This window comes from Lytechinus pictus, chromosome 5 (assembly GCF_037042905.1).
Source record: "Lytechinus pictus isolate F3 Inbred chromosome 5, Lp3.0, whole genome shotgun sequence".
In the NCBI taxonomy this organism is placed as follows: domain Eukaryota; kingdom Metazoa; phylum Echinodermata; class Echinoidea; order Temnopleuroida; family Toxopneustidae; genus Lytechinus; species Lytechinus pictus.
Window position 1 is genome coordinate 27,554,136 of NC_087249.1, and position 20,988 is coordinate 27,575,123.

At 37.9% G+C, this 20,988-nt stretch overlaps 1 protein-coding gene across 1 annotated transcript; it reads right to left on the reverse strand.

Annotated features, from left to right (window-relative positions):
• Window positions 1-6,419: 6,419 nt before the first annotated feature.
• On the reverse strand, window positions 6,420-15,671 carry LOC129262188 (enhancer of mRNA-decapping protein 3-like). The gene is made up of 7 exons (XM_064100136.1): window positions 15,408-15,671; window positions 14,534-14,679; window positions 13,518-13,973; window positions 12,498-12,833; window positions 11,936-12,089; window positions 11,083-11,300; window positions 6,420-8,546 (listed from the first exon to the last, which is right to left on the reverse strand). Exons 1-7 carry the CDS (start codon window positions 15,572-15,574, stop codon window positions 8,212-8,214), a joined length of 1,812 nt encoding a protein of 603 aa, XP_063956206.1. The 5' UTR covers window positions 15,575-15,671; the 3' UTR covers window positions 6,420-8,211.
• Between the last annotated feature and the right edge of the window lie 5,317 nt (window positions 15,672-20,988).

Here is a 20,988-nt window from a genome sequence, read left to right on the forward strand (position 1 = left end):
GACTGCAGAAGGGTAAGATGAAAACATGACACCGTGACCTTGACCTTTTGACCTCAAAATCAATAGGCTTCCTGGGATCCGTGCTAGTATCATACACACCAAATTATATGAGCCTAGGTTAAGTTAAACTGATGTTATCGCGTTTACAAACTGAATTTATCGCGTTTACAAGGACTGCAGAAGGGTAAGATGAAAATATGTCTCTGTGACCTTGACCTCTGACCTTTGGACCCCAAAATCAATAGGCTTCCTGGGATCCAAGCTGGTATCATACATACCAAATTATATGAGCCTAGGTTAATTTAAAGTGAAGTTATTGCGTTTACAAGGAAAAGTTAACAGACGGACAGACAGACGGACGGACAAACACTGAGCGTGATACCATAATACGTCCCGTCTAGGAGAGGCGTATAATAAAAAGTGTCAAATACCCATCATCAGAAAATGGTTTCTTACATAACTCTGAAGTGTGAAATTAATAACAAAAAAAGGAAGAAAAAAAAAATAGAAATAAGAATGGTAGCAATGCAGAAATTGACATTTATTATAAACATGATATTCATTGATGTGCAACCCTGTCCTTTGTGGAATTGCTCAATTTCACTTTTAAGAAACTTGTTGTACAGAACATGATGTGTCCCTCTTGGACATTGTTTGTGTAAGTACCTTAAAATCTAACAATTTCACTGTGAATAGAACATCATAACATAATCATAACACTGTGTGTATGACACAATTGTATCTAAAGTACAAAAATACAAATTCTCAAATGGAAAACAGTCATCTTAATCAGTCACTATTCACAAGCCCTGTCATTCTGTCAATGAAAATAAGAGTAGTTGACTACATAATTTTGTTTCTCACTTAATAAAGTGGAGTTTTTATGATTAAGCAAATATTTTTCGAAGAATGCAGATGTAGTCAAGTTATATGCTTAAAAAATTTGCCATATTTGGGCGGAGATTTGGAAGCGTTTGTCTGTCACTATTTGAGGAATATAGGAACTGGCAACAAAATTGTCATTGTGGAATTCTGCAAAACTAAAGAAAACAAATAGTGACATTTCTGAAACCCAACGTGTTCAGCAAACATTTTGGAACAGAAAATGCGATTGTTCATTTTATAATATTTTTGGTATTCGCTTCCTTCGCAAATCATTTGCATGCACCGTGAAAACTGAACCTTATAGGTCGCAACTACCACACCAGGTGGATGTTCCATAAAGCTTTTCGTAACTTACGAGCGACGGGTGAACCTCTCTGAGGAAATAAATCAACGCCAATGGAAATCTGGTGTGTATCACTTACCACAAGAAAGGATCACCAATCACTCGTAACTTACAAATAGCTTTTATGAAACACCCACCTGGATCCTGTAACATGAAAGATATAATCAATCATTTAATTGAGCATAACTTTAAGTCAATGTAGAACCATGCACACAAGAGTTACAATAATAATATCTCATTATGTTACGTCCCAGGTGCATGGAACAAAACACCTACTCGAATCTGATTTTATAATACAGTATGAATTGTCACCAAAAGGGCAAGATATGGCTGAACTAAATTTTCATACACCACTTTGAAATGACAAGGAAATGTGAAACAAAATACATGTGAGTATAGCCACTACCATGAATTCCCACATTCATTTTTTCAAGACGTAATATTATGTTGTGCCAAGTATGTGGTCAAACGAAATAGGAGCCCACAACCACAAGAATCATTTTCAATTTAGTTCTTTTTACCACAGTTTATATTGAGACTATAAACAGCAACTGAATTTGACAAAATTATATATTTTTTGTGTGTTGTACTAGTATAGAACATATGTAAGGGCAAATAACAACCCAAGTACACATAAAGTAACAAATAGCAATTACTTCAGAAAGTGCCAAAGATACAATACTAATTCTTATTGCATATTCATGGCACAGACACATGTATAAAAAATAAAGTAACAGACATAGACACAAGATTATATCTCCCCCCACTCCCCCAAACTTAATAATAATAGTATTCCGCTTCTATATAGCGCTATTTCGGAACGACATGTCTAAGCGCTTAAAAGATATATTATTACCCCGGTTATCAGTCATTCCCGCACACGATGTATGCACAACCTCCACTCCCTGGGGAGTATTCCAGTCAGTCACTGGTGAGGCACACACAGTACTGGACAGGCTACAATGACTTTCACATCCTACCGGGTACCCACTTAGCACCTGGGTCGAGAGTGGCAAAGTGTGGATCAACGCCTTGCCACAGGACGCCAGACCGCGGTGGGATTCGAACACACGACCCTCTGTTTACAACGCGAGAGTCAAAACCAATACACCACAGCTTCTCCACTTGTGATTGCTGCTCAAATCTACTAGTATGCGAGAGAGTAGAGTTGTAACTGATTCAGACAATACACAAATCTTTTGGCCCTCATCAAAATATAATGAAAATCATCAGTTATTTATCACACTCTAAAGAACTAGTATAGCACTTATATTACTCTGGTCATCAGATTTAATCAATCTTGCCAACATTAGAATTCATGCAAATACTCCACTACTTTGGGAGAATCCCAGCAAGTCGCCATGTAACCCCATGACAGGGCTGGTCCAAAATGACTTTTGCAGATACCTAAAGATGTACTGCATCAGATGTTCTTTAAGCACTGAAAATATCATACAGATAGGTTAATACCTCAAAAACAGGTATTTTTCATGTTGTTTCACAAATTATGTATGGAGTATTTGTCCAAAACATTGCAGTACCATTTCACATGTGAAAAACAAACTTGCTAGAAATACATATCAAAGTGAAATATTTTTCTCTAGATACGTCTCAGTGTAATGAACTACATTGTAGCAAACTTTACCCCATCCCCATTCAATACCCACACCAACATCATCGGTCACCGAGCTCATACTTGATATCCAAGTTGAATAAAGACTTATTACATGTACATTTATTAAGAATTATAATATACAACAACATACAGTATATAAAATGCCTAATACACTGTTTCTAAACACTGCATGTTATTGTCCCAGCCCCGGGGGGGCACTCAGTATATAATGCATAGTGGGTATGTGCCGCGGAGGGGACCCCCATTTTTACACTCCAATTTCCGTTCCGAGGCATAGCATTTTTGTCTTATTGAGAAAAAGAACAAAGAAAGCCGCTCCAAAGCATAGCATTTTCTTCTTCTCGAGAAAAAAAGAAGAAAAAAATCCGCTCCAGGGCTTCGCATATTTTCCGTTACGCCGTTCCGGTCGCAAATTTGGTGAAAAGCGGCCGCAGCTCGCTTTCCGACCATCGCCTCTGCGCTAGCGCGCCCGGCAGTCGTGCTGCCGGGCGCGCGGGCTAGCTGCATGCACGTTCCATAGGGATGCATACGCACTCGCACGCAGGCGACCCGTTCCAAGGACCCCCGTTTTCACAAACATTTGTAGTTCCGAAGCCCGTTCCAAGGACCCTCCTTTTTACAATAAGCCCGCTCCAAGGCCCCCGTTTTTTGTCTCGCCCGCGGCACATACCTACTACTTTTTTGGTCGAGTGCCCCCCCCCCCCCCGGGTCCCAGCTTTAGCGGGCTTCCCTGATTGGGTGCTCCAGTATTAGAGGAATTGCTTCCTCCCGGGTACCCATTTAATACACCTGGGTGGACAGAGGTAAATGTACTTTAACGCCATGCCAAAGGACAGAGTCTGAAGATTTATCCACTGAGCCACAACACCTCTGCATATTGATTGATTAATAATTTTACATTCAATAACAATGCAAGCATCAATACATGTACATTGTACATGTAGTTCTAGTTCTCTTAATATCCCCTTAACCCCCCCTCAACAGGCAGCCAAAATCAGAAATTTGTCATTCCGAACCACATTTGTGGGTTAATTACACAACTGACATTGTTTTAACCAGATAATGACCATCAGGTTCATAACAGACAATGTAGTTAACCTGTATACATAGTATGACAGCTACTGAACAAAAAATAATACTGATACACTACTTGTACAAATGAGATAATGTGTCTAAGCCCTCAACAGTAGTTTCCATTCATCTGATTCAGGGGGCCTATTTCACCAAACTAACAATTTGAAACAACAGTTTACAGCTACTGAAATGATTAATTTTGATTGATGGATGAACCAGGACCTTGGTCTGTGCAGAATATACCCGTGCTCACATTCTCCACCCCCTGGTAGAGTGTTTAATACTATCTTCATAGGCATAACACTCACACAATAGTTGCTCCATAGGTGAACTTTAGATCAAAGATAAAAAGACAAACCAAATGCAATGAACCACCCCACCCCCCCCCAAAAAAAAAAAGACGTTTACAGAGCTGCCAAGTTGTATTTTGCATTTTCAGTATTCTTATCCCCCAAAATCAGTATTTTGACAAAAAAATCAGTATTTTTACCGTGTGAGATAAATATTTTGTATTTTTCCCCCAAAAAGTGTATTTCATAATAAAATGCTTGGCGCACTCGCCCATCACGGCGCTCAAGCTGCATGCAAGCTAAAATGTGCACTGCTCTTGCGGATGGAAAAAAAAAACATTGAAACTTGTGTATATCTCACCCTGGATTTTACAAAATGATTGAAAAAAAAAAACAAGTTACCTGAAATTACATTGATCTTATAACCATATTTGTGTACGTTTTATGAAATAGAGACATATAGAGATGATTTTTCTCAATAAATTTCGAACTGCCGTATTTTGGTTGCAAAAACGTACTAAATACGAAAAAATCGTACTACTTGACAGCTCTGCCTTTACAGGCATGTTATAAAGTTATAAAGATCCATTGCACATGAGCAGGTTAAAAACCATCCTAATCTCATACTCTTCTTCAATGTAAATGAATGGTTTCTTTGGACACCACTTCAATACTTATAATTCACACATTTTACTTCTTAATAATAATTCTTGTCCTTATTATTATAATTCACTTTTTATAATCTTTAAAAATAGCATACCTTCATTTCCCTTTAAACAATTCATATCTTTGGCTAATTTCCATTTTCTAGTACATGCAGTGAGGGCTGAAATAATTTGGTCATGCCCTGTACAGATATTCCAACATGTAAACATCTGAAAGCCAATAATGCAACAACACTTCGAACAGCACCAGTTCAAGGCATAACCTATTCATATCTAGTTGTTAGAAAATTACCCAAAATGCCACATTTTTATCACGTAGACTTGTAATACATGCCCAATCAAACGATAAGTAGTTTTTGCTACTCTTTACAACATTCATACCAAAATATTTGTCACGAACAAAAATGTTTACAGTATGCCTGGTTTTCAAAAAATATTGATCGGCCATGAATTATTTTTCAACCCGAATTCACAATATATTTCAGATTGTTTCTTAAAAGTTTTCATGATTTTTTTCCTAATGCACATACTATAGGTCAATGTCGGATTTACTGTGAGATAAAGCTGCATTGACTTCATTTCCCTTAAAAAGGCTCTCTCTGTTAACTTAATACTTCCAAAAAATATTCCTTTCCAGGATCTTGTTATGAATTGTAGACCAGGTTTCTTATACCTTTCCTGGCTAATATGGCCCAAGATTTTAATTCCAGTAATATTTTCAACCATCAATGTGCATTCCTGTGAAAAACAATGATAGAGCTCTTTGCTACAGAATCAGGCCAGGAATGCAGCGACAATAGCCCTTCACGTATATTAAAAGTGGCAGTGATGTTTAGCCAATTTCAGACAGTCACTCATACCTGACACTTCATTGCTTCAGATAAATGCTCATCTTGCTTCTAAAACTGGAGTTGCACTGCAACAGTTGAATGGAGTGAACAGATTATATTGTTACACACATTGAGAGTTGAACTACTTTATTAGCATAAAAGTGATTGGATCAAGATCTTGTAATAAATTTGGTATATTATTGCACTTATTCCTCTCCATTTTCAATTGGAATGTTTAGAACAGTGATGTTATCAATATTGATTGTATGAGCAGATAACCAAAGGAGCATTCTTAATCAATATCCAATAAACCCTACATTTAACCAGCCCTGCCCTACAACTCACACTACGCCCCCTTCCCCCATTACCCATCGAGCCAATGTATAAAGAAAACAATAACAAAATTCATGGTACCACCACCATCATCATTATCATTGTCATAGTATAAGAAGATTCATCAAGGATTCACCATCATCATTAGAATAAAAATAAAAATATAATAATAATAATAATAATAGCAATAATATTAATGACAATAATAATAGTAATAATAATAAATAATGATAACAATAATAGTAATAATAATAATAGCAATAACATTAATACAATAAACAATTCTATTGTGCTCTTACATAACTAAAAGTCATTTCATAGCACTATGCAAAGGAGTTACATACATATATGCATATTCATTTGAGAGATTTCTTGCATATTTTCATTTAAACGTTTTGTTTAAGTTTTCATACAAAAAATATATATCAATCTTGTAAAAGTTTTAATCATCAGAATATGTGTATGTTATCTTACATGAAGGATTTGTATATATTTTTTTTTATTCACCACAAGTGAATACTTGTACATCCATAAGATATCATACTAAGCTAATGAAAACTTAGCTCTTTTTTTTTATTAAAAAAAAAATATAACTCGCAATAATCTTTTAATGGCAATAACAAATATAATGCCCCAGTTTTCAGCCACAAAATTTTGGTAACAAATTACAATTTACGTGAATACATGTTAAGAATGCAGTCAAAAAAGGCACATTCTTCCTTTTTTCCATGCCTTTTAAAAGATCATCATAACAACCTTCTACATCACATTATGCCAAAATAGCATACGGTACTAGTTGTTTCGAAAATAATCCTTGTAGAGTTCAAATGACACTCTTCTAATATATAACAATTGGACAACAACGAAAAAAAATAAATGGTTACAAATATTGAACTTAATATTGGTTGCTTTGGCATCACCATGATACATTTTTCTATAAGCAAGATTTTTTAAATGACAAAAAATATATAATCTAAGGAGATAGATGAACATATCTCAGGTAAGAGAGTCAAACAAATTCAAGACAATTTCAACTTGCCTATAGACTTTTAGCTTCAAGTTCAAGGTTTTTCCATGCACACTTAAGCTTAAATTCATTCTTATTTTGTTGAAGTTGAAACATCAATGCAGAACTTGAAACAATGTGGAGCTTGACCCCCCCCCAAAAAAAAAAAAATCAAACAAAAAAACACTGACACAAAGCTGTATATTAAACATAAAAAACGCAAGAGAAAAATAACTCCGTATATCTAAAAAAATATAGTTTGGAGCCTTTATGGTTGACAAACCTCAGTTTGAAAATGCAGTAATTATCAAGTATGTAAACACAATTCTCTCAGAGTCAATTACTGTTTGAAATGTAAAAGGTGTAATTTCTCCACCATAACTTGCTTCTCTCTCCTTAATTGGATTAGTATACATTGTTTTAAAATATGATTTCTGTAATTCTCGAATTTTTTTCCCTGGAAAGGAACATGCATTTATCAGAGCAGAATTATCTGCAGTATCCAAAACCCTGATAACGGGGTATTGTAAATCACTGTGTATATAGCAAAACACTATTATTTTAAAAAATATTCCGGGAGAGGCATGCTTATGCTACAAATGTTTATCACATCACTGGTTATTGGACGATATAAAATGTGTAAAATTTCTATTTATAAGAAACATTATAATTTCCTTTTGCAGTAGAATAAATATCATCTTTTGTGATGATGAATAGTCAATAACAGAGAGAAAAAAGAAGAAAAAAAATGGGAAAAAATAAAGTTACTAGTATTACTTGCCTATTCATGACTGATTATGATTTAAAAGTAAATGCATTTTAGAAAGAACTTTCCATGCATATTTAAGCTATAGACATGTATCCTTTAACAGAAATAGCCAGATTTTTAGAAAAGAATATAGATATATTACAGAACTAAATTATTGATATCCAGGTGAAGATATACAACAAAGTAAATGTAATAGACTTTCTGTTTGACTTCAGTCACCAGGAAATATTGATTTAATATCTCATATGAGCTTTCACTGTCCATGCAATTTAAGCCCATTGAATTCATGTATAATTATGTGGAGAAATGTGGCTTATACACAGTGATTTACAGCATCCCCATGTTTTCCCATTGCACACAAACACATCTCACATCAACTGCTAAGAGACATCCAGGAGAACAAAGAGTCCCCGGCTAAAGGGGGACATGTAACGGATGCCGACATTGTCAAACGCCTTCTTGGGAATACCTGAACTGCAGAGGTACAACTCTCCAACCTTACTGGTGTAGTCAAGAGGAAGACCTACTGCGACACCCCACTGGCTTGGAAATGATTGGGTGTTGGAGGGGTCTACAGAGAGGATGGGTGCCTTGTTGGTGTCCGAGAGCCACTGCAGGATACCCCTATACCACGCTTGGTCTTGGGTGATGGTGTCATTAGGAGTATCCAAAGCACAGATCACCATGTCAGTCAGGTCAGTGCTCTTGGGAAGATCTGAAGAAGGGATATACAATATTATACACAAGATAAAACTTCTAGGAAGTGTTTCACACAGGATTGTAAGAATGACTTACAGTCGCATTTAATTCCATGTATAAAATGCACCACCACTTTGGTCAAATCATGCTAAGAGGACGCGTGCTACTGCGTATTGGGCCTTATATATCATATGTGACCTGCCACCCCAAAAACCAACAATAAGTCGACCAAAATGAATATTGAGATTTTTGTTGAACTTGAAAATTCATTTCCTAAGCTTTAAAATTATATTGAAATTGACCAACAATAACCATTAGAAGTACTTGATTGAATGCAGAGGAAATTCAGCAAGAGCTTAAAAAATAAGGAGAAAACAAGGTTTGAAGTTTGGGGTTCACTCAAGCATGAGATGTGCATACTGTGTAATCTCAGTGAAATTTCCAAGCAGTCTGAAAAAGTAGTGTCCAAGAAACTCTTGTATCTTTTCTTTTATTCAACTTCACAATTTTCACAGCATGAGGAAGAAGAATCGCTCTTTCAGGTAAGCTTTTTTTTTTTGGGGGGGGGGGGCTAAATTACTATTTTGGCTATTGACAGAGAACCTTACCTGGCGACTTATTGGTGGTTTTGGGGTGGTAGGGTCACATATACAGCGCATCCCCAAAAAATGTCCCTCTGACATAGGACTGAATTAATTCTAAAATGTGGTAGGATTCTCAAATAAATGTTCATGAGTAGAAAGCTCATTTCATGATCTAACTTCTATGAAAATTTCATAAGTCCTGCTTCTGCGGTTTTGAATACACACCCTGTTACGTAACAGTGGTGCATTTTAGCCCATTCCAAGTTTGCAGCATTGATGCATTTCTTCATTGTCTATGGCATGTTAACCCCCATTTTTACATCCAGGATCTGAGCAGGGACATTTCCCTAATCATATCCAGGCTCATCAAAATATAAACTTGAGCATGTTTAGAAGGACAAGAAACATTAAAAAATAAAGTTTGTTTGATGATTGATAAGGGGAATCAGTGCACCAACTTGAAAGAAAATGTGAATGATGGATGAGTAAAATAAGCTGAAAAAAGGTGAAATCCACAAGTTAATCACCCTTTGCGAAAAGGAACTTTACCAAAGAAAAATTTGACTTTCTTTCTTTTAAAAAGTTACATTGAATTAACTTGACCTCAGTAGCTTATTAACTAAAAACAAAGTAATGAAAACAAAAATGCAGTATTAGGCATGAATTAGGTATGAAACAGACATGACCTGTTGTCTCAATCACTGTGCATCCCCATTATCAAACATGAAATGAACTGTCAAATACTGTTTTTGCCCTTTTGAACATGCTCAAGGTTGTGATTTGATGAGCCTGGTTAGATCATGGAGATTTCCCTGGTCAGATCAGGGAATTCCTTGGTCAGAACAAGGAGATAGAGGTGATATCTCCTTGGTCAGAATGGTCAAAGGGGGTTGATATGCGAGAAAGTGCAGAACCAAAACAGTGCTGCATGCGTGCAAACTTGGAATTGGCTGAGAAGCACCACTGTTACATAATAGGCTGTGTATTCAAAACAACTGAAGCGAGACCAATGGAATTTTTATAGAAGTTAGAACATGAGATGGGCTTCCTAGTTCGATACATTTCTTGAGAATAATTTTTATTTTTGGAAGTAATTTAGCCGCATATCAGAGGGCCATTTTTTTTGGGACATGCTGTACACGTCACCATTAAAGCTTGACTCAAAGTCATACTTATATCCTTGTGAAACACCCACCAGTTTGTTTGTTTGAACTGTGAAAGGCTCTCTGAAACTGATTAGGAAAGGATATACAGGTGTATATCATGCACCCACGCACCAGTGTTTGCTGTAAATTATTTTAATCACCGAAATGATAATGACTTGGCTAAAAGCTGCAGTCACATACACTGCACAAGTAATGAAGGTATAGGACTAAATACAAAATACCGGTCAAATGGTCTAGCCATTATAAATCAAAATATGAATTTGAGGGCATTTCAAGAGTAATAGAGAGCTCATTTTCTTTATTTCCCCTATTAAAATGTAATGAAGAGAAACTCAAGCTCACACATTGTTTTTTAAATATCTTTCCAACTTCAAAGTGAAACAATCTTTATCATTTCAATCTGATTAGAAAAACTCAAAGGAGTTTTCAATACTCGCAGAGATAATAGGCAAACATTAACTATTGCTGAAAGTGATAGGATAAACTATCATTTGAGGCGATATGGATGTAGCTATCTTTTCAATGTAGTATCCAATGTGAGCCGAGGAAAGAGCATCTAAAGATTCATATCCCAGAGGAAGTGATTAGTTTGTCTCATCAACAATAACTGAAACATGATAATCTACTTTATATTCTACATCAATAATACATCAACAATACAAATGCCAAATGCCTCTCGCATTCTCGACTTTGAAAAGAGGCAAGATGATTTTTTTTGTTCACAATGGGAGAACAAAAAACACTGTGGTAGTCTTCATACCGCAGGCAATAAGGGGGGGTAGAGTTTAAAAACATCATGTACCTTTGTAGCTCTGTAGTTTGAGCCCATCGGTTGCATCAAAGAGGTCCATCTCCTGCCTTAGTTCTTCCAGCATCTTGACAAAGTTGGGTACAAAGAGGGTGACTGTACACCCATGATAGGTAAGATGACGGGCGCAGCTTACCCCCTGGGCACCTTCAAGGTGGGGACCACAAAGGACTACCACTGATGGTTCCGTGGCTCTCTTCTTGCTATGTATTCTGAGATGATGGGAAAAGAGAGACAGGTAATAATCCAAAATCAAGCAGGATATGGATGTTTCTGATTATTTACAAGTTGCTTCAAGTTATTTATACCTGGCTTTTAGAGACATGTTAATCAATTTCAGGGAATAAATTTGCTTGGTAAATTTGATTGGCTATTTTGGTCATAGGAGAAAAGCTCTGAACTAAGTTCTGTAACAGTCTTATGTAAAAATCTGCTTCACAACAGTATTTTGTATAGCAGTCTTTTAAACATGTAGAGCAAATTGTGATGCGATACAACAAAAACTATACCTTGCATATTTCTCTTCAAATCAACCAATTTAACTCGACAAAACAACAGGGGATCTGAGGAGCCATTGTGGAATCCCAAATGAATAAATCCTGCATGCAACAAAGCTAGAGTGTATATCACACAACCTTTGTAAAGCAAGGTGTCGTGAAAAGCGGTGTGAATTATTCAAGGACAACATATTTGCATTACAAGTGACTGACAAGAGAGTCTTGCAGGTAAACTTTAACATTTGTGATGGACAATGGATGGATAGTGGATCCATTGCTATTGCCTTCACATCCAGTGGGACAGACAAAACTAGCATTGTGATTCAGGTAAGAACGGAACTAAGTTTTACCGTCTTTGTTTATCAAGTAGCTGTAGTGCCACCTGAGCCGCACACAGTCCAACTGATTCAAGTCTTCTCTCTACAGTATGGCCAACCTTCGTGGCTGATGACATTAGTCTGGCCTTTAACTCAGGTGATATCCCGGGAATCTGCATGTCTGTATCTGCAAAAAAGAAGGATACAAATGACGATTTACACGGAGTTGCACACAAATTGAGAAAAGCCGTAAATATATACCAAATTTGAATTCTAATGGCTGAAAATGCCATATTTGAATTCTATGGTTGAAAAAAAAACATTCAATGACCCCTTCACTTTCGTAATAGTGGAACGTTGGATGATACTGGAGTATAAGTCACATTACTGATCTTTTACCAAAGGCTATAATGTATCACTACGAATTCTAATACAGTCTATTATTTTCATCCATTTATAGACTTGCCACTGCTCTTGTTGCAGGATCTCTATACTTTGTTTCTCCAAACCAATTAATTTATCTTCTTTTGAATAAATGTTATTGTAACCTAAGAGCAATCAATAGCATATTGCATGGATTTTGTCTTTCTCTTACCTGTATGATACCACTTGCCAGTTGGGTCAGGACATGTGATCCTTTTCCCCTCTTCGGATTCCCTCCTCTCTAAAATGTTCTCATCAAAGCGAAGATTCCTTGGTCCTGGTCTCTTAGGCCGATTATCCCCCATGGCGTCCAACTCCTCATAAAAGTTCTCCTTGTCAAACAAGGCAAAGTTTGAATCAAAGTCAAAATCATCGTTGAGGAAGCTTTCCACAGGGGCACTGAAGCATTCAGCGTTGCGTGAGTTGAATCCTCCTCGGTTGTGCTTGCGGGTATTACCTCCACTGATCTTGACAGGCGATGATCGTGTGTGGTTGCTCTCGTGGTTCCCTATATCAAAGAGCAACATATCAAGTGATGCAATTAGTATCATACTTGCAATGCACACACTAAAATGACTTTCAAAGGAGATTTACTAATCAGGGATGCCAGTGACATATGACTCCAGGGCCTAATTTTTTTTCAGATGGAAAATTATGCACGCAAAGTCCCTACAGCCAGGATCCAGCTCTAGGGTTATAGATGCTCTCTGGCAATCTGAGCATATTTTTTGTATTTTATTTTCCAGCTAATCTGTGGTGGGATCAAAGGGAGAAATGGAAAACACATAGCACTTATGTTAAATTTGAAAGAGACAGAAAACTGGCATTCCTGACTATTGATTTATGCAACACTTTTGGGATCACTGTGCATTAAATCGTCATGTTGATTGCATGATTGAGATTACAAAGCACCTTCAGCAGCAAATAAGAGCATACTATGGATGCCGACTTTATCAGCAAACTACAGTGTAGGACATGAAAACAAATCACTGATTGAGATCCAGAGGTAAAAATTGTTCATTATTTAAATAAATTATCTGTTGGGGAAACATAAATATCTATGACTTTATTATTTGTTTTTAATGTGTACAAGTTGCCTGGTCTCTAAACCAGTAAGACGCCATTGGCATCAAAACAAACAAGGAAATTCCTGGCATGGTATCGCCCAACAAGAGAAAAGATGTAGTCTTACCAGAATAGGTTCTTCTCCTTCCTTTGTCTCCTCCTTGCCTGTATTCTTCCTCATCTCTACCTGCATTTTCATTCCCACCTGATCTACTAAGTCCATCCACGCTATGGACCCTCTGAAACCCTGGTCTACCAGGTCTGCCACTATCATCCCCTTTCCCTTGGGGCATCGAAAACGACGCAGAGCGCTTTGCTTTGAACCCAACCCTCCCTTTCTCCTGGGAGTCTGTTCCTGTGGTTTCATTGCGGTTTGGTGAGTGAAAGGCAGAACGCTGGCTGTGATTGAGATGGTTCTGATGTTTGTTTTTCTGTCCACCTTCTGTACTGGATTCTTTGTACGTTCCTGCAGGGGTTTTTCTGTGGGGTGATTTGCTGTGAGCTCTTTCTGAATTTCCTGATCTCCTTACTGCAGTCAGACTGGGTTTACTCAGCTCCCCATTCAGCTTGTTGGTAGATGTGTCTGTAAATTGAACAGACAGTTTTTATATTGTGGTAAACTCCTTTTCAATTCTTTCCCAATACTTAAAAAAAAAACATACCATCAATCGGAATGATCAGACGAATATCACTTTTAACATTATCTCATTAAATCATATCTCATTAATAATAATTTATTTGCCATTTTAGTCATAAACATGTTAGCAGAAGCAAATATTTTTTGACAGTTCATCATATCAATATATAACATTTGAGCATCCTACAAGTTTTTAGAATAAGTCCACAATCTGGACAATGAGAACAAATATCATTCAATAGTCAATGAAAATCAAGGCTTTTGTATAAGTAACCATTATATGATCATTTTGGCAAGATAAACTGAATTCATGTAAAACAATCAACCTTAATCCATGAACCAAAAAAATCTTCTAGACCGCATTCTAAGCTTCAAACTTCATATAAATTCTTACATGTACCCCACAACTGAATTCAAAACAGATAATACTGTAAAAAAAACTCATATACATGTACATTTTCTATACATAATAGGATTTTAAAAATAACTATGTACAATGTATGTACCTTTGTTATTAGAGATAGCGTCTCCATTTACTGCTTCAGACTTTGATTTACAGCTGACTGCTTTGATGATCGCTCTATTTTTCTCTGCCTCTGCCTTCAAATCAGCACTTGTTTTCAGGATCTTCAGATCTTTGATGTCTGAAGCTCTGAAATAAGAGTGTTTATAATCATTCTTATATATCATTCTTATACAAACCTCGCAAATGCGTACTGGGAGTACCCATTATATCATTTTACATGTTGATTCTTCGTCTAAATTCGTCTAAATTAAAAGCATCCTTTCTATGTAATGTTATTACCTCCCATAAGATCAAAGGACCATTTTAGAATGGATTAATTAATGTAAAGGACCATTTAGAATGGATTAATGTATCAATCAGTATGCTTATGAACTGTTGGAATTTCATCAAATGGTTGAGAAGCGGTATTATACCAAAAAGAAAATAAATATTTAAAGCCTGAACATGATTTCTTTTCATTCCTGCATTTGATACTGAATTTTACTATTGAATATACAATTTTAGATCACATTTTCACACAAGTGCTTTATGAAGTACACGTAAGTTTTGATTGATAATGAATTCAATCTTATAAATGAATAATCTTTAGATTTACCAGTTTACTCCATAAATGCTTTAGAATAGAATATGATTTCATGAATATAAAGTTCAACACACTCATGTCAAATGATATCAAGTTATGTTTTTTTTTCATCAACTTATATTTATAAGTTAAGTGAATCAATGGAAATAACTATTTCAAAATTTCACAAATTAATGAAAACTGCAAGCCATGTCTCTTCAAAATGTTCAAAGTCATTTAAAATAAAGTAGAGACAGAAATTTTTATTTTTCTTTAAGGTCTTACAACAAACCTCATTGTTACTTCAGGAACACCATACTTGACTCCATTCCTGAATGCATTCTTAAGAGAGATAGTTTGTCCTTTCTTGCACACAGAAGAAACTTCACCTTGGAATGTCCCTAGGACCGGCCCGCAGTCTAAGGACAGATAGTTCCCAATGAAGCTTTCACTAGCCATACCTTCTTCCAAGTAGCGATCGACAGGGAACACTCTAAATGAATTCAAGCTCTTGTAGTCTGGCCAAGAAAATCTAGAAAATATCAAAGTAATTGAATAGAAATACTGCATTACTTTGTAGTTTCAAATGTGATATTTGGAAAATATAGATACATGTATTGCCGGGTAATCTTTGTAATCCAAAGTTTTTGTGTATTATAACCCTTACTTCTAGCTGTTATTTTAATATAAAATTCCCTTATTCCTCTATAACATTGATATTACATTGCTATTATTCATAATGATCCAGACCATTTCATATTTCATAGTCAGACACAAATATATATCTTTATTGTTATTCTTTCATCCAATTTTCTATTCCCAACTTGCCACGAATTAATTCATTTTTAAAGTAGAAATATATTGAAAATCATAAAAATGAAGAATTATATATCAAATTAAAGGGGAAAAAAGGAAGAACACGATGGTGTACATCATTTATCATGGAGACCTATGGAACTCACTTAATTGATAGTTTAAAGTTCTCTCTCTAAATGCTTCAAACACGCTCAATTACGTCCGCAAAATTGGGTTTTTTTGATGACGTGTATAAGTGTACGAGAGACGTGATTGGCTCTCCCACGTAAAGCTCCACTTGCATGCAAAACCTGTTGCGAGGGTACGTTTTCTCCACACTGTCACTGAATACTTCGATCACGAAATGAAAGAAAACCCAGAAGTTTATTTAGATTTTGGATTTTCAAATTGATGATTTTGAAGATGAAGAGAATGATGATGAAGTTTCTAGCTCTAGTGACGTGGATGGAGGTAAATTAGGGGTATCACGTCTATGATGATGAGTCTGACAATTCAACTTGCATGCCGATTCGCTACCAACTCATGCAGCTGCTAGTGCAGTGCTGGCTGCACGTAGGCCTTTTTTTTTCAGAGGCGAAATTGCAATCTGCAGCTGGTTTCGCACCGTAATTTTTGGTGAGCAGGAAAGCGAGGTCAAATTGGGCGCGCCCTTTTTTGAAACTTTTGTTCCTGAGTGTTGTTATGGTCGACTATTATTTTAACTTCGAACAATTTCGGATCTTGGAGCTACTTGACATACATGTAGCCATAGAATTTCTACCATGGTGAGGATAATAGCAAGACAAAATAAAATATGTATACATAAGAAAATAATAAGACATCAATTTGTTTATGCTACTGCAGGGCTTCTGGCTCAGCGATGACTCCTTATAACTCATGTTCCTTTTTTTTTAATCCCTCAACATTCATTGTGATAGTGATAGTACTTCCTTAATTTAATATTCACACATGCAAATGTACATTGGTCATTATTAAAACCAGGAAGTTGAGAGGTAATTCCATGGAGGTAAATCCCTGTAATAGAACCATGCAACTGTATTAGCCCGCAGATTTTCATCTCACCGGAAGCATGTACCAAATCAGGTCATTTAAACACGTTTACGATCGTGATCCTGTTTATACTTCCCCAGAAACCCTGATTCTGGTCAAATGTTTAGAAACGCACCTTTTCGTAAGTTTACGATCAGCGTTCTGAAACGTTGTTTAAATGAAAGTAAGAATGGATGCAACAGTGTTTTGGACTAATCACGTATGAAAATGCTGAGTCTGGCCTGAAAAAGTGGAAGCATAAACATGCCCTTAAACATTTTAATTATATACATGTACATGTTCTAAATCTCTAAATGTATAAATATTTGTTTATTTATGTTACCAAGCATTGCATAGGCCTACATGTAGATATTTTTTACTCAGATTTTGATCTTAATTTTGTGTATGATTTGATGATTTTTGTTGTAAATTTTAAGCATAACATGAAAAACACAAAAATGTAACAAAATAAAAATATATTTTTTCTAAATAAAAATTAAAAAGTGGTATATGCCTAGATAACAATTTAATTGAATGACAGATGTTACTGACTTCAACCCATCCTCCCGCTCTGAGTCTACTTCTATATCTACTCAGACCCAGTCCCTGAGACAGCATCCCAAGGCCACTCAAACTACTCTCGCCATTATCCCGCAAGATCTGAAAATCTCGAGGGCATCTCAAACCAGTCTCCCTACTAGCCAGAATACCCAACTCAATCCACTAAACCACTCTAAACAGGATGCTGCTTGTGACCCTCCTGAGGATATGTTACCAATTCCATCTGATTGCAAATGTACCAGCCTCTCCAAGAAGCTAAGGGACACCAAGGATAAACTCGATAACATCATCTTATCAAAAGATGTCCTCCTTGTGCAGTATGAACAAGTGGTATCCAACTTACAACAAGCCAGGTACGAAATTGAGTCTCTCAAAAAGCTCCGTTCAGCAGATTCCAATCACAAGAAGAAGGCACAAAAAACAATAGCAGACCTAACATCAGAGCTCAACGGGAAGGAGAAAGAAATTGTATCGCTCTTATCCTCAAATGATCATCTTGTTGCTATCTGCCTGAACCATGACATTGATGAGAATGAACTTCCGTATCTTCTAGAGGACAAGCGTGCTACTGGACATAGCAAGGTGAACAAGGTGACACACCATATCCCTCCTTATTCTCACCTGGAAACTTCCACCACTCACAAAGTTTCTGTTGCACGCCAAGGAACCCCTGTCTCCACATCGAATCGCTTTAGCATTCTTTCAGACCACCTGAATGACTCGCTACATGCTTCCTTTGCTGGAACAGAGGAGGAACATGGCAATTCTGTTAAGCCTCATCCTGCATCTAATTACTCACAACACACACATAGAAAGTCAGGCCAAATGTCAGCTGAGACACACAGACAGAAGAAGGATGATCCTGGCTACTTCAAGAAAACTGATCAGGATCTCCTCAAGACAAACCATCTTGGACCCTTTCCTAGTGATCCTAACCGTGGAAGCCATATCAAGCCAGCTGACTCTCCTTCTCAAAGGAGAGCTTTCCAAAGCCATCCTAAGCCATTGGACCCTAGAGATTCTTCTTCTAAAAGTCAGACTCCAACCTCTACTACCAAAGTCGATGTATCTTACTCGCCCAAGAAGCGTCTTGTACCTAAGTCTGCCTCCCCTGTAATCTCAATCCATGCCCAAACTTACTCGGCGACCAATTCCTCCCCCCTGAGAGGACAGAATAAGACCTCTACTGGACTGAATGACCGTACCAACCGGGGCAACAGTACCAGATATTCTCCCCAGAGACGAGAGAATAAGATCTCCAATGCACCAGGAGTCACTCCTGCCCGGAGCAACAGATTTAGAGACTCCCCCAATAGAAGACAGACTAAATCTTGCACTGGACAAGGAGTCACGGCTACCCGGAGCAACAGATCTAAAATCTCTCCTTCGAGAGAGCAGAATAAGTCTTCTACTAGCCCAGGAAGTCCCCATCCCCAGAGCAACAGACCCAAAGATGTCATGCCACCTAGGCAGAATGCAGATACCTTTGCACCCAAAACCACTTTCATTCCCAGACTTGATCACCCTACAACACCTTGCCAAATCCCACCTCTTATGGACATCAGAATTCAGAAGAGTCCTACTTCAGCAGCTCAAACGCAAATGGCACCCATACAGAGTCGTGCTTCTACCAATACCGCAGACACTCATAGTCCTGATCTCTTTGAGCCTACCAGTCCTCTTACACACTCTACCAGCTGGTCAAGGAATCCTTCAAAAAACAGTCAAAGAGGCTCGATTACCCCAGGCCAAAAAACTCCTCTTACCAGGTTGGACAACTCCATTACCTCCCAATGTAGTGAATGCTTTGTCCTGTCTCCTACCAACCCTCTATCAGCCACTTCACCACGCAATGTCCCTTCACCTACGCCACTCCTTCATGCAGGAAATGCTCGCCGCCCCTTTGCAGTGCAGTACCCACTACTCCTACCTCCTCTCAGGCTCCCTCAAGGTCTGCTTCATCATATTAACAGCCCCCCACAAACACTTCTCTGCCACATCCCAGTAGCAGTGCCTCTGAGCGGAACCCACCACATCCTCCTCCCGCCCAACGAGTGACAATCCATGCAGCTCCTACTTCATCAATGCACCGCCCAAACTCAACCCCTTCGGGTTTTCATCAGGGCAGAGCCTCGGCACTGACACATGCATCTCTCCTAGAATCACTCCAGTTTGCCGCATCAAAAGCTCTCTACCTTCTCTCCCACCCAAACTTTCCACAGGATCAGGTCGTTCTGTCCAACTTACACGTCCTTCACCATCAAATAATCCATCTAGCTCAAAGCAGCCGGAGTGCTCTACCTCCTGCACGATCAATGTAGTCACGTTCAACTCTCGAGGCAACACCAGTAGCACTCCTTTCATCCAGCACCTTTTATGCACCTCAGATGTTACCTGCATCCAAGAGCACTGGGCAAACCAACATGGGCTCCACTCCCTCTCCCGTCTAGACTCCCATTTTCTCACTTTAGCCAAAGCACATGAAGAGGAGACTTACCCTGGCATTCCCAAATTTGGAAGAGGCAAGGGAGGTCTCGCCATCTTCCTACGCAAAGCACTCTTCATAGATTCCAAAGATCTCAAAAGCACCACACCTCGGGTTCAAGCCATCTCAACCAAGCATGTTTCAACATCAACAAACCTCCTCATCATTAACTGCTACCTTCCTTCAGGTACCTCTCATGATGAAGTGAATGAATACCATTTATGCTTGTCCACTATCTTGTCATTTTTTAGTTCCGTGGACACACGTAACCACATTAAGATTGTTGCAGGAGATTTCAATGCTGACCCCATGCAGACCTCTCCCAGGAAATGCACGGCTGACATTCTCAAGAATTTTCTTGCTTCAGAAGATTTGTGCAGTCTTACTTCACTTAGCTGCTCTCCTAGTGATTATACCTTCATGTCTGATGATGGCTCTAAGAAATCCAGGATCGATGGCTTTATCATCCCCCCACAGGATATAGGGCTCTATTCTCAACATAAAATTATTGCAGAACATCCCCTCAACTCCTCCGATCATTGTCCTGTTCTCATCACAGCAGAACTCCCTACTTCCAAGTCTCCAGCTGGACTAAAGCGCATGCCTGAGGCAACCGCTAACCATCTCACACCAATCCAGAGATACTCCATCTTGTGGCCCAGTGATCGCAATGAAATTGCTTCACTTTACACCAACCCACTGGAACTAGAAGCAGCCACCATCTTCCGAAACCTACACTCACTATCTCTGGACCATGCCACTGTGGATCTGCTCTTTGGTCGTCTTCAAGATCAGATTCTAGAGCTCTCCTTGAGACTCCCTCACAAAGCCCATAAAGACAAGAAACAAGGCAAACCAGTGTGGACTCAGGACGTCAAATCTGCCTACTCCCACTCCTTAGCCCACTGGAAGAAGTGGAAACAGGCAGGTAAACCAGTAGATGGGCACCCTACTTGGAAATCCTATTTGGAAGCCAAAAAGG

What these genes read in the sequence shown, in the direction of transcription:
- LOC129262188 (XM_064100136.1), bottom strand. Translation starts at nt 15,574, where the DNA reads ATGGCTAGTGAAAGCTTCATTGGGAACTATCTGTCCTTAGACTGCGGG. An exon ending in AAGGAGAAGAACCTATTCTG is followed by an intron (nt 12,834 to 13,517) that starts GTAAGACTACAT and finishes TCTTTGATATAG; the next exon opens with GGAACCACGAGAGCAACCAC. An exon ending in CAAACTACAGAGCTACAAAG is followed by an intron (nt 8,547 to 11,082) that starts GTACATGATGTT and finishes TCCCTTCTTCAG; the next exon opens with ATCTTCCCAAGAGCACTGAC.